General features: G+C 41.3%; 1 protein-coding gene across 1 annotated transcript in view; it reads left to right on the top strand.

Annotated features, from left to right (window-relative positions):
• Nucleotides 1-11,782, top strand: part of tfe3a (transcription factor binding to IGHM enhancer 3a) — a 28,600-nt gene extending 16,818 nt beyond the window's left edge. Inside the window, exons 7-11 of the mRNA XM_041798612.1 lie at nt 2,367-2,487; nt 4,053-4,109; nt 6,152-6,227; nt 6,388-6,535; nt 7,015-11,782. Of these exons, the coding sequence (XP_041654546.1) occupies nt 2,367-2,487; nt 4,053-4,109; nt 6,152-6,227; nt 6,388-6,535; nt 7,015-7,398 (786 nt within the window). The 3' untranslated portion in view covers nt 7,399-11,782. The remainder of the gene's footprint in view (nt 1-2,366; nt 2,488-4,052; nt 4,110-6,151; nt 6,228-6,387; nt 6,536-7,014) is intronic.
• Nucleotides 11,783-14,353: the final 2,571 nt, after the last annotated feature.

Raw genomic sequence — 14,353 nt, 5'->3', positions numbered from 1 at the left:
AGACAATGGACCCTGATAGACCCAGAGAATGGACCCTGATAAACCAAAGAATGGACCCTGATAAACCCAGAGAAAGAACCCCGATAGACCCAGAGAATGGACCCCGATAGACCCAGAGAATGGACCCCGATAGACCCAGAGAATGTACCCTGATAGACCCAGAGAATGGACCCTGATAGACCCAGAGAATGGACTCTGATAGACCCAGAGAATGGACCCTGATAGACCCAGAGAATGGACCCTGATAGACCCAGAGAATGGACCCTGATAGACCCAGAGAATGGACTCTGATAGACCCAGAGAATGGACCCTGATAGACCCAGAGAATGGACTCTGATAGACCCAGAGAATGGACTCTTATAGACCAAGAGAATGGACCCTGATAGACCCAGAGAATGGCCCTGATAGACCCAGAGAATGGCCCTGATAGACCCAGAGAATGGACCCTGATAGACCCAGACAATGTACCCTGATAAACCAAAGAATAGACCCTGATAAACCCAGAGAAAGAACCCTGATAGACCCAGAGAATGGACCCCGATAGACCCAGAGAATGGACCCTGATAGACCCGGAGACCATTTGGTGAAACAAAATCATGCCAATGGCAGAAGAGCAAAATCATCTTTCCCACCAAGATAATCTTTCAGTGCTGCCTTTTTGCTCTTGTTTTAATAAAAAATGAGGTTTAATTCTGAAGAAAACTATACTAACTATACTATTGCTACATTAATAGCCACTGTATACCAACTAAACCACAGATGTCAACCACAGAACTAAACCACAGCTACCGCCTCGTTCTCCTCAGTCAACACTGATTGGTCCGTTCTCAGACTGGTCACAGTGAGACTGGAGCTTTGCAGGATGGATCTGTCTGATAACGTACATGAATCTGGACAATCTATCTGCTTTGTAAAGTTAACAACGTCACAACTTTTTCCAAATGTTGCCAATGTGTTTGTGCAGTTTAGTCAGTGCTTTCTCTTTTTCTAGCAGCAGCTTTTGGTTGGAAATTTGAACAGGGTGTACGGCCACTGGAGCATTTTTTGACATTATGAAACCATAGATTAACAAGAAACCAAGCTTGAAATCCATCCGTCCATCCATTATCTCCACCACTTATCCTGTTTGGGGTTGTGGGGGGTGGAGCCTATCCCGGCTACACTATGGACCGATCACCAATCAATATCAAGGCTGAGATAACCAGGCAGTCTCTCACTCACACCTACGGGCAATTTAGATTCACCAGTTACCCTAACAAGCATGGTTTTGGACTGTGGGACCAAATTTGAAATGTTTGCGTTAAAGGAGTTTTATATCTCAGACTTTATGCTGCTAATGGTTTTTCAGACAGGGTCTAGGAGTTTGTTGGTTTTTGAAAACTATTAACTTGCCTTAAGACGTCTTTTTGTTTTCTTGGTTTCTAACCATAGACTTTAGGTTAGTGGTTCTCAAGCTGTGGGGCCTCAAGACTCACTACTACCTTCTAAATGAGAAATCATCACCCCCATTTATGAAATTCTTTATTTTTTGATAAAGATGTTGTGGCTTGGACCTTGGGTAAAACAAAAACATCTGACTGAACAAAGAAATGTGAAGAAAATCTTTGTAGCAGCGATTTGCTCCTGCCAGTTAACGAAGAAACTCAGAATCAAAAAGCTTTTACACCGCAGGTCACCCCTACTCATTCACACCCATTCACACCATCAGCTCCAGTGGAAATGGCGAGGAGGCTCCTAGCTTGCAAAAATGGAGGAAAAAAATCCCCAAACATCCCTAGCTTCAAAAACATTTTATCCTTATCTTCAAGGATGAAGTCAAAAGCATTCCATCCTTGCCTTTTGCATGCATGCCAGACTAGCCCCGCCCTCTTGTATAGTGAAGCCATGCTGTTGTAGCTCCAACGAAAGTGGCTTGGCATTGCCTCAATGAAAGTCAACCAGTAACTTCTTACCTATGATATGTTCCAAGTTTTTTCTTAGCATTTTACAACTTCCCTGTCTTTTCATAACGTTGTCCCAACATTTTTGGAACATGCAGTAAAGACATAGACCAGCAGCCTTTGAACCAGGCTGTAATGTTTTTATTTCTGCTGTAAAAACAGACATTTGAACATGAGCTGTGGATGGGAGTGAGAGTGAGTGATTTAAGACAAAACCTGTTTGTTTGACCCCTAATTCTGACCTTTGACCTCTGATCTACTGAAGGTCATCAGCGTGTGTGAGTGTGTGCTGATACACTCTCCATACCAGAGAAGCTCACAGCCGTATCCTCCAGCAGCCAATCACAGCTGTAGACATCCTCTGATTTTCCTCATGTCAGTTTCTGTATCAGCTGCTGATTCTGCACTCTGATTGGTCGATTTCAGCTGCCGGTGTCAGGGAACATGCTGGACATGTACGGCGGCAGCGGAGGGATGGCCACGCCCACCATCACTGTTAGCAACAGTTGCCCGGCTGATCTGCACGCCGTCAAGAGAGAGATGAGCGGTGAGTCCTCTTGGTCTGTTAACATAATGGTTATCTTCTGCTCTAAATGCCCTGTGAGATGGAACGTGCTAGACACTTGGAGTTATAATTTGAAACCCAGGGCATCACCTTACTAAGAAACATGAACCCAATCAGTCAGACAGTGAAGAACTTAGTGATGTTTTCAGGAATGATGGAGCTCATGATGTTAAGTTTTTAGCCTCGTACCAAAAGAAGCCAGGGAGGAGCAAACATTAATCTAGATCGCTATGATCATATAAATAAGTGACTGTAAAAATCCACCTCCTTCTAGTCAGTATGTAGTCAAGTCACCTTTGGCTGCAGTCACAGCTCTAAGTCTGTGTGGATAGGTCTCAGTCAGGCTCAAACATCTAGACATCTTTAGAAAACTGTTCCACTCATTATGCTGCTGAGAAGCGTCCCCACAGCACGGTGCTGCTGAGAAGCATCCCCATGGCATGATGCTGCTGCCACTGGGCTCCACATTGGAATGGTGTGTTTCAGAGTAGTCATAGGTGTCTTGGTGTCCTCTCTCACTAGTCACCTTCTTGCACGCTCACTCGGTTTGTGAGGACGGCAGATTTACACATGTGACATATTCCTTCATTTCTTGGATTTAACTGAACTCTGGGGGATGTTCAGAGGCTTGGAAGTGTTTCTGTCTCCATCTCCTGACTTACACTTTTCAAAAACCTTTTCTCTGGAGTATTCTTTTGTCTTCATGGTGTAATGGTAGCCATGAATACTGATGAACCAATGACTGGATCTACCAGACACAGATGTCTTTATTCTACAATCACTAACTGTGAGACTACTACCACCAACCGTCTGGACCTCTGTTGGATTAAATCAGTCACTTTAAAGGGGGTGAAGATTCAGGCAGTCACTTATTCACTGTAAAAACACGCACGCTGTTTCACACTGTCAGCAAACTATGGCAGTTCTTGGAAAAGACTTCCAGAAAGATGTAGGGCTGGCAATGACTACACCAGAAAGCACAACTACAAAAACTAAGTCAAGAAAATCTGATGAAACATCTCAGTGTCGATTTTACAAAAGTTGTCTAATAGAGCGAGCTACCATCCTTTTGTCACGTTGATCCTCTCTGAGAGGATTTTCCTGGAGATTCAACTATGGAGGAGGCTTGAATATATTTTAATTTGTTAAAAGAACCACTGATCTTTGTCCTCATCATTAACAGAGAAGTCAGAGGTTTTTATGTAACAGTGGACACTCTGCAGAGCTGAATTCTGATTGGTTCCTCCTAAGCCTTAAGCTCCTCCCCTCAGTTTTCCTAAATCTGTTCTTCTTCTTCAGTTTGATGAGTCAACACCATGACTTCCTCTGAACGCACACACACACACGTTTTTTCCCTCATCATCAGTTCCACTTCCTGTCCAGGGAACTTGGACGTCTGTTCTCCAAAATAAAAGAACACTTCCTGCTGATCCTGTCTCACCCTAAAGAACATTTGAAGACATTTAACCCTCCTGCAGTTTCACATGAATAATAAATGTTGTTGTATAAAGTTAGGAGAAATAAAGTTGATGTTGTTTTCATTGTAGATGTGGAGACCAAAGCTCTGATCAAGGAGAGACAGAAGAAAGACAACCACAACCTCAGTGAGTATTTCTTTTATTAACACCATTAATACGGTCTGTATGATGGAGCCTCGCTCTTTCACTGTGTTTGTATCCACATACCTTATTTATACCTAGAAATATGTTCTTTAAGTTTCTATTTTTATATGTAAAGAAGGCAGAAATGAAGCTAAGCTACTCTAGAACAATCCTGACAGTTAGAAGTCTGATAGAATATTAAACACTTGATAAAACTGAGTGTCTGATATTTATCTCCACTGCTGCCGGTCTGACTGTTATTCAGAGATTTCAACATGTTTTAGTTCCTGCTGCGGTTTGATTTCTACATGATGCCTCAGATCTTGAAACTGTTGAATGAACACAAGGCAGCGTGGAAATGTGTGACACAATTTTAAATTAAGAAGATGACTGATCCTATCACGAGTTATATAAGCAATGCTGATTGGACCCTCACACATTCATGCGTGTTGGTTTGGAGAACGTTATGCACCCTGACATGCACCAAACCCAAATATTTATTAAAGACCAGAGGTATTTTTAGGATTAGCTCCTTCTGGAAGGTTCATCCAGTTTGGCTCAGATTTGACTGCTGGACAACACCTTAAAGACAAAAGTCGTTTCAGCCCCAACGAGCTCTAAACCCGGACAAAAACCAAACCTTGACTTGTGCTGAGCCCGGACCTGAACCAAACCCGGCACATTGGGTGTGTTACAGGCACAGACAGGCTGCTGCATCAACAGAACCATCAGACAGCTCTGAACACGTGGCTTTGGTCTGTTGTGAGTTTCGTACATGGCTTGGGCGCCTTTTCACCATCCTGGACTCTTCCTGAAGTCGACCAAATCTGAGGCAAATTAAAAACCCTCTGTAGGAGTTAATCCTGGGAAGACCCCTGGAAATGCCCCTCCCACCCCTCTAAAATTTAGGGGATTTTATCGTATGTCAGGATTACAGACTTTGAGGTTTGGGGCTTGCCAGGGTTGGTTCCTGGTAGTCGGGTAGTCGGGTTCTTGTCAGGTTAGGGTATATTGAGATATGCTGCATGTTAAAGTCTGGTCCATGTTAGAGTTTGGACCATGAGAGAGTTTGGTACTTGTCAGAATTTGTTTCATGTCAGGGTTTGGTTTAAGTCAGGGATTAGCACACATCAATGTAAGGTTCTTGTCTTGGTTTGGTTCTTGTGGTTTGGAATGTGTCAGGTTTGGACTCACATCAGGGTTTGGTGTATGTCAGGGTTTGGTGTATGTCAGGGTTTGGTGTATGTCAGGGTTTGGTTCCTGTCAGGGTTTGGTTCCTGTCAGGGTTTGGTGTATGTCAGGGTATGACACATGTCCAATTTTGACGCGTTGTTGTTGAGATTTTGGTTCTCATTGGGGTTTGGTTTTCATTAGTATTTTCATTCTCAGTGGGGTTTGGATCATTGGGATTTGGTTTTCATTGGGATTTTGGATCTCAGTGGGATTTTAGATCTCATTGGGGTTTGGTTTTCATTTGGGTTTGGTTTTCAGTGGGGTTTAGTTTTTATTGGGGTTTGGATCTCATTGGGGTTTGGTTTTCATTGAGGTTTGGATCCTATTGGGGTTTGGTTCTTGTTGGGGTCTTGTGCCTGTCAGGGTTTGGTTCTTGTCTTGGGTGGTGGCAGACCCAGAAGGACCTCCTGCTCCATGTCTGTTGGACTGAACTGTTAATGTGAAACTGCTGGATCTCTGAGTTTTGTACACCAGCTGAACAATCATTCATTACAAGTCTTGCAGCTGTCAATTAAATTTGAAACTGGATGAACTCCTGGTGAGTTTTTCCATGAGAAAACTCTGAGAAACACTCCGTTATTACAGTTCATTCAGAAAGGCAGATGTTTTGTTGGAGTTATGCTTTGGGTCTAACCACATGGACCTGGACTGATGTGCATTCACATGAAGATGTTTCTGTTTTTTTCAGGACTCTAAAACTTTGATCCCTTTAGACCAGAAACAGAATAACTCAAGTTCTCTTAATTTCAGTTGCACCCTCAGTGCCGTAGTTCTTATGTGTACTAATCTGTGTATATTGTTGCGTTTTTCAGTTGAGAGGAGGAGGAGGTTCAACATCAACGACAGAATCAAAGAACTCGGAGATCTCATCCCAAAATCCACCGACCCGTCAGTACACTGATCCTACATTTACTCAGATTAAACCCTGTTTCGTTTTCATATTCATCATGTTGTTTATAAGCGCACATACCAAACACTTTCTGCTGCTCCTCACTGAGCTTGTTAGTGCTGTGTGTTAACGAGGCATGTCCTGTGATTGGTCGATCAGGGAGACGAGGTGGAACAAAGGAACCATCCTGAAGGCGTCGGTGGATTACATCCGTAAGCTTCAGAAAGAACAGCACAGAGTGAGAGAGATGGAGGAGAGACAGAGGAGGCTGGAGAACACCAACCACACGCTGCTGCTGCGTATACAGGTGAGGAGGAGGCGGGGCTTAGTTCTCTTAACCAATCAGCTCTCAGTCTGGGGAAATAATAGGATTCTACCATGCACAGATGAATAGTTCTGAGTAATTCTTCCTTTGATGCACCGATGGCAGCCACTGGTATCTGCTTCCAGTCAAACTAAACCTCGGCCAAAGCTACCGCCTCATTCACCTCAAATGAAGCTGATTGGTCAGATTTTCAGACCTGGCATAGGCGTTTAAATCTTTGACAGGTTGATCCTCCTGATGACAGACGTGGAATTTGAACATATGGCCCCGGGGCCGTAGATTGGACACCTTTGCTGTAGGACAACTTGTCTTCTGCTTACAAACAAATCCTCACAGAAGGCGTCCACATGCTCCAGAACTTACTGCTAGCTAACTTTCTTCCACCCATTAGGCTCCGCCCACAGCAACACACGTTTACAGCCATGGTGAATAAGGACTCTCTGTTTGTGTCTTTGTTGAAGGAGCTGGAGCTTCAGGCTCGCCTCCAAACCCTCTCCTCCTCCTCCACCTCCTCACCCGCTCCAAACTCCTCCTCCTCCTCTCTGGACCCCCAGGCCCTGCTGTCCCCCTCCCTGTCCCAACCGTTCTCCCCCTCCTCCTCCCTGATGACCCCCTCCCTGGGTCTGGACGCGCTGAGCTTCGTGGAGCTGGACGAGCCTCAGGGGGCGTCGGCCGTCTTCTCCCCCGACCTGATGAGCGACGTGGGGCTGACAGAGTTCGGAGACATCCTGATGGACGAGGGAGGAGGCGGGGGAGGAGGGGTGATGTCCGACCCCCTGCTGTCCTGCGGGGCGTCCAAGGCGAGCAGCAGGAGGAGCAGCTTCAGCATGGACGAGGACCTCTGATGACATCGTCGTCACACTGCCGTCCTATTGGCTGCGGCTGATTTTTTATTGGATAGATTTTTTTATACGCAGTGACATCATCATCATCATCACTGAACCACTGTGACAGAGAAACCATGAGCCTGAGCAGACCTGAAGCTGATTGGCTGAACACTGAACAAACTCTCAGCTGATTGGTCGATGGAGGAATGGCTGGTAGGAGCTCCAGGTGGCTGCAGGTGATACACAGCTCTTCCTTTATTCACCAAAATAAAAGCATTAAAATGGAAAAAACAGAAATGGCCTTTTAGGTCTTTTAGTTCAGATTTAAATAATCTGTAGAGAAGTTTGGAGGATATAAAGCTGTTTTTATCAAATACTCTAGAAAATGATCAATATGTCCTCAAGTAGAGCCAGATCTCACTGTGATGTTTCACATTAATTGCCAGTTTTTCCAAAACATGTCTGCATCATTTATCCGTCTAGTTCTCACTTCAGAGTTCCCATGAAACGCCTCACAGCATATCCAGACTGCGTGTGGTTGACCCCAGTAGTTGAGGAGCTTCATGGGGACTTTTCCTCAGATTTCCAGGGAGTTTGGAGGTTTCTGTTATCAGCCGATTGTCTTGAACTGAACTTTGACATCACATTTTAACTTTTAGAAACTAAACCTCCTTCATCTGCAGCTCTGGAGCTCCTGCTGAGTTAGAAAAGCAAAGTTTGGTCATGGTTAGTTTTTTAAACCGGCTGTGTGTCCCTCAGCTCTGTAAATATGAATTTGTACATAGAGGCATAGACGTTTAATCAGTGTGTGCTGGAAACAACGCATGAGGAGAAAAAGAGAAGAACTGATTCACTGTTTACTTCTGTTTCTGATCAGGTTTATTAATGAGAATATGTTATTGTTCATGTGTACTGATTTATGCTTGTATGAGAGGAAACACAAGGGAAATCATCTGCTTATATTCTTCCTCATGCTGTCTTTTATACCCTGCTGTTCACCCACCAGTGGAAACATTTACTGATTTATTTCAGCAAAAGCAAAGATCAGTGATTCATGTCTTAACCAGTTTTACTGTTCTCCATTTAAAGACTGCTCATCTTCAGGCTGACTAGATCATTTACAAATATTAACCAGTTTAAAATCCATGAAAGATTACAGACATGAGGATAATTTTCACCTGATAATCCTCTAAACCTACAAGATGACGCAGCCAGATCTTGAGGCCACACACCTGCTGTTTGTAGTTACAGATCTCACAGAATCTCGCGTGATCAAACGAGAGTTCAGAAGAATGAACAAGGACGACTGAAGCCTGCAGCTTGCTGGTGTCATTGTCATAATTCCACAAGCTTTTCAGTTTTTTAACATCTGGTTGATGATGCTCTGGTCTGCCTGTTCTTATTGGCTGTTGTGGGTATTCTACCAGGGGCAGCCTGATCTGGGAATATCACATTTGTTTGATATTAACCAGATCGTGTGGCACAACACACTTAATGATTATACTGCCAAATATCTGGTAATATATGATATGGATAAAGAATTGAATGCAACAAACCACATCGTCTAGTGCACAGCCAGACTCAGACACAAACCAGCTGACTTTTATGACTCCACAGTTCATTCAGAAAGCTAAGTTCTGTGTATGAATTAAATCATAAACTTTAAATAAATGTAGGCTATAAATAGCACTGTGTAGAAATAAACTATTGAAAAGTATAACATTTTATTTTGGACCAAATAAAACAAAAGTGCCACAAGCAAAATATTCAAAAGTTTAAAAAAAGGTATAATATTTCTGTCCTAACCATCTAACCCACTCAGTATATGCAAAATTATATATTTTTAACCTGAATTACTAGCTACGTGCTAGATTAGCTAGCTGTGTAGATATAAAATGTAGTAAAAGTCTTGACATTTATTTTTTGACTGAAAAGCAAAATGTTCAAAAAGTATTTCAAGTACTTGTTTGGCTATCCTAACCCTGACCCGCTGTAGCTTCGAAGTCCAAAGGTGGCTAACTGTTAGCAACAGCTAGCTCTTATCCATCATACTGTTTTTAACTAACAGCAAAGTTAGCTAGCTGGTTAAAAAAATCTTTCAAAAATAATGCTGCATTCCATTTACCTCGGAAGAGCTGGGAATGACGTCACACCCGAGTTGACGGCGTTCCAGTAAACAAGTCAGAAAACCTGTTGTTGTTACTATTGTTGTAACGTTTAGCCATTGTTAGTACCATGTCCACAGATAGACGTTGGACAGCACTACATGCACCACTTATTTAATTTCACAAAAACAAAACAGAAGTGCTAATGAATAATATATTATGAGAGCTTTCACTACTGTTGATGCACGACGCTGCCATCTTGGATTATGACGTTGTGGTCAAGTCGGGAGGTGAGGATTGTCAGATTTTCAGAGTCGGAAATCCGACTTCAGGGGGCGTTCCAGATGAAATTTCCGACTGGGAACTGGAAATTCTGACTTCCCAGTACAACTGGAACGCAGCATAAAAGAAGAACATTTTACTTTGGACAACATGAAACAAACGTGCTGCCGAAAGTATAAAAAAGCTAAAATAGTTTTTAAACACTTGATTAGTTTATCCTAACAAATATATATATATATATATATATATATTTTTTTTTTTTTTTCTTAAATAAATTGCTAACTGTTAGCCCCAGCAGGCTACTATCTTAGCCACTTTAGCTGAATATTAGATTCACTAGCTGTATGAAAATTTTATGTTAGAAGTAAAATAGTTCAAATAAAAAGTATGAGAAAGTTTTACTGCCATCCCAACTCAAATCCACTAATATTACCACTATATTTTATTTGGTTAAATACCATTTTCATGGCTAACTGTTAGCTGTAGTTGGCTTTTGTCCAAAGACTCCATTAGCTGCATGCTAGGCTAGCTAGCTATGTAAGAATAAACTGAAGAATAAGAGCATTTTATCAGGACTAAATCAAATTAGCCTGCACATCAGAATGTTCAACAATGATTAAAAAAGTTAAAATGCTCATCAGGCTAACCTGACTATTAACCTGCTGTAGCTATTAAGGTGGCTAACTGTTAGCAACAGCTAGCTTTTATCTGTCATTCTGGTTTTAGCTGATGGTGAGGTTAGCTAGCTGCATGTGTCAAAACAATCTACCAGAAACAAAAGAATAACATTTTATTTTGAACGAAAAACTGCTGAGAAAGTTTTAAAAGCTAAACACTTTCTGGGTTTCTCCCATTGTTTGTTAATACTTTCTAAGGAGGAACTGTGGTAGCTAACTGTTAGCCACAGCTGGCTTTCGTCTCCCAAACACATTAGCTACTAGCTAGCGAGGTTAGCGAGCTTAAAACTGATGATTTGTGAAGTCTGATGTTTGTTTTCTTGGTTAAACTAGTTTAGCCGGATAATTCTCTGACACTTAGCCGCTCTATGATCTCTCTGTCCCCCGCTAACTGCTAGCTGTTAGCTCCTCTCTTTATTTTCTAATGAGCAACTGAACAAAGCTTTTTCTGCAGCTGCTAGCTTTATTTACAGAATATAAGTTTAACTGATGAGGTAGCTGGTTGCGAGGTTGTCTTGTGTCCAGGATTTTTAACTTTGGTATGATCTCAGTAAAAATCAGATGGTAGTGATATCTGTTTGATACTGCAGCAACAAAAACACAGACACCGTAGACGCCCGATACTCAGAGATTTGTTGTTTTTATAATCAAAATTTACAGGCAAACACTGCAATCAGTCTAAATCACACAAAACCATCAACAACAGTTAGAAATGAAGGTTGAAGTAGGGTGGCAAGAAGGTTTCTCCTTCCTATTTGAGAGTTTACCTGCAATTTGTTTTGATAATTTATAACAAGAAGTAACCCGATACTGGGCACCGAGGACTTCTGTTTTAGTTCCTGGGAATCAAACAGGTAGTACAGTCACTTGATTTTGACTGAGTCAAATCAAATTTAAAGTTCTGTTATCACAACCCAGGGTCGAGACATTTCAGATCATTTTACCGTGGTTTGTTTTTTACTTGGTATGAAAAAGAAACGGCCTCCTCCAAACTTTACACTTTGAAATATGAAGTTTGAAGGTGCCATGTTGGAGGTTTGGGCTCCACACTGTTTCCTCTGTTAATAATCAATGTTTATAACATACTTTTAATCATAGCACTGTCTGCAGACGATGTATGTGATACAACACAACACAGGTTACCATGGCAACAGCAGACTGACAGATCCACCTCTCCTACATAAAGGGATTTTATTTGTTTGTTTTGATTTCTGACATGTTTACAAAGTTTCTGTGCAGCATGTTGTCTGATTATGATCTTTATGTTCCATCAAACATGTTTTTATAGAGTCTTTATGTGTCGAACTTTTATATAGAAATAAAATCATTTAAGAATGACTGATGTCTTCTGTTTGGTCTCTACAGCCGCTCTGCATCAGTTCATATGACACTGAGAACATGGTAATTTGGGTTAGTGGTCGGAGAGAAAGGAAGTTTGGATATCAGCCTATAATTAATGAGTAGAGATGGATCTGAACTGGCTTTTTAGAGGGTTAGATGGAGCAATAGCAGGCAAACTTTTTATAAAAGAGAAAGTGGTAACGATGTCTTTATCATCACAGCTGCTGCGGTCTAGAACAACCTCAACCTTTTCAGCCCGGGACCCCCAAAATAAAGGTACCGGAGACCAGGGACCCCCTCTGTGCCTGAAGGTGGTTGAACACAGCCATGAACACTCTAGGATAGTTGTGTGGAGACAAGGCCGTACATAAGGGGGGATAAAGGGGGAGGTTTCGCAGATCCAGCCAAGTTGGGGGTCCGTGGAGGTCAGCAAAATCCTGGTCCATTGGGAAGTTAAGCTTAAAATTAAATAACTTTGGTTAAAAACATATTTAAAATGGGTAAAAAATGCTTAATTAGTGAATAATGGCCAAAAAAAGGTGAAAAGGGTGTTGAAATTGGATCTTTAAAGAACATAAATGGGTTAAAAGTGGCAAAAGTAAGATAAAAGTGGCCAAAAAATAATAAAAATTGATTGAATTGGCAAGAATGGGTAAAAAAAATGGTAAAAGTGGCTGAAAGTGCAAAAAATTGAGGGAAATTAGGTTGACTGAGATGAAAAACTGATATATACAGGCAAAAATGGGATAACTGGTTAAAATGGGCAAAAAGGGATGCAAAAAGTGGTTAATAGTGGCAAAAATGAGGCAACAAGAAGCAAAAAGTGGCAAGAATTGTTTCAGAAGTGACAAAAACAGGCAGAAAAAAGTGGTGGAAAGGGTTTAAAATCGACCAAAATGGGGTTTAAAGTGGCAAAAATATGCTAAAATTGGAAAACTTGGTGTTAAAAAGTGATGAAAATGGGTTACAATATGGTAGAATTGGTGTAAAGTGACAACACTGTAATTTAAAGATATTCTTAGTTTTGTTAAGGCATCTGGTGACCCCCTCTCAGTGTCTTGCAACCCCCCAATGGGGTCCTGACCCCAAGGTTGAGAACCACTGCTCTATAAAATGTATGAGAGAGTGTTCATAGAGCATTAAAATAGTTAATGTTACAGATTAAATACTGGTGGTCTCTTCTTTGTGCAGCCATCCTTATTCTAAAGGTGAAGGTGAGTCAAAGGAAAGGCTTTTCGTTTTGTCCACCAGGGGGTGCTGTTTCTTTCTTTTTTAACCATCTTATCTGTCTTCATGGGTTTCTTCTTTAAGATGTGTATCTGACTGATCTGGAAAATGTTTGATCAAATTTCTTGAAAATGTATTCAAAAAATCAGACTGAAGAAGAGCAAACAAAGATAATTTAATTCAGACTAATCATTTAATCTTTCATTGATCAGCTCATCACTGTGAACACCAGGGGGCAGCACCTGACCACAGCTGTGTTTAACATGAAAGACTCAGGCCCATGTTACTTTTTTTTACTTGTATGGGAATAAATGTTCCATTTCTATCAATAAGATTCTATAAAACAAATATGGATTCATCCACTACTGAAAATAGATGATCACACTGGTCCCTACTTGCTTTATGCTAAATAAAATCAACTGAGTCCTTTTTAAACTATGAAACCTTTTAAAGTCTGCAGGAGGGTGAGTGAGTGTAAACTGGGTTTAGCATGTTTTGTAATATGATCTGTTATTCTGATAAATGATAATATCAAAACTGAGAGAAACATCAGCAGACTTTTGTTTTACCCAGGAGAGAGAGCAGTCAAAACTGCATTAGAGCAACAACAAAAATCTAGATTTTTCTATTTAGAGAAGGAGTATGAATGCAGTTTTGATCATTATAAAGCTGAAACAGAGGAGGAATGTTGTCCCATTCTTGTTTGATGTAGGATTCTAGCTGGGTCTTCTTTGCCAGAGTTTTTCTTTTTCTGATGCTCCACATGTTTTCTGTTGGTGAAAGGTCTGGACTGCAGGCAGACCAGTTCAGGACCCGGACTCTTCTCTTGTGAAGCCATGCTGTTGTGATGGATGTGGTATGTGGTTTAGCATTGTCTCTCTGAAATGGTCAAGGCCTTCCCTGACAGAGACGTTGTCTGGATGGGAGCATATGTTGCTCTAAAAGCTCTCTCTACTTTCCAGCTTTGGTCCAGAGAAGACTTGCCCATTTAAGTTGCCTTTTGCAATTAAATGACAATTTTTCCCCGATTTAGTCACTTTTCACTCATTTTATGCAATGTTTTTGCCACTTTAAACTCATTATTTGGTCAATTCTCAACAATTTTTGACATTTTTATCCAGCTTTTTGCAATTTTTTGCCCCTCTTGTCACTTTTTTTTGCCACTTTTCACCCATTTAAGCTGGCTATTGCAACTAAATGGTACTAATTTTCCATTTTGCCACTCTTTGATGCTTTTTGCCCATTTTTCCCACCCTTTTTTCAATGTTTTTGCCCATTTTAGTCACTTTCACTTATTTTCTCCATGTTTTTAGCCACTTTTGGACCATTTTTGCCACCTGT

The sequence above is a fragment of the Cheilinus undulatus genome, linkage group 11 (genome assembly GCF_018320785.1).
Source record: "Cheilinus undulatus linkage group 11, ASM1832078v1, whole genome shotgun sequence".
In the NCBI taxonomy this organism is placed as follows: Eukaryota; Metazoa; Chordata; class Actinopteri; order Labriformes; family Labridae; genus Cheilinus; species Cheilinus undulatus.
This window is presented reverse-complemented; position numbering and strand designations above follow the sequence as displayed.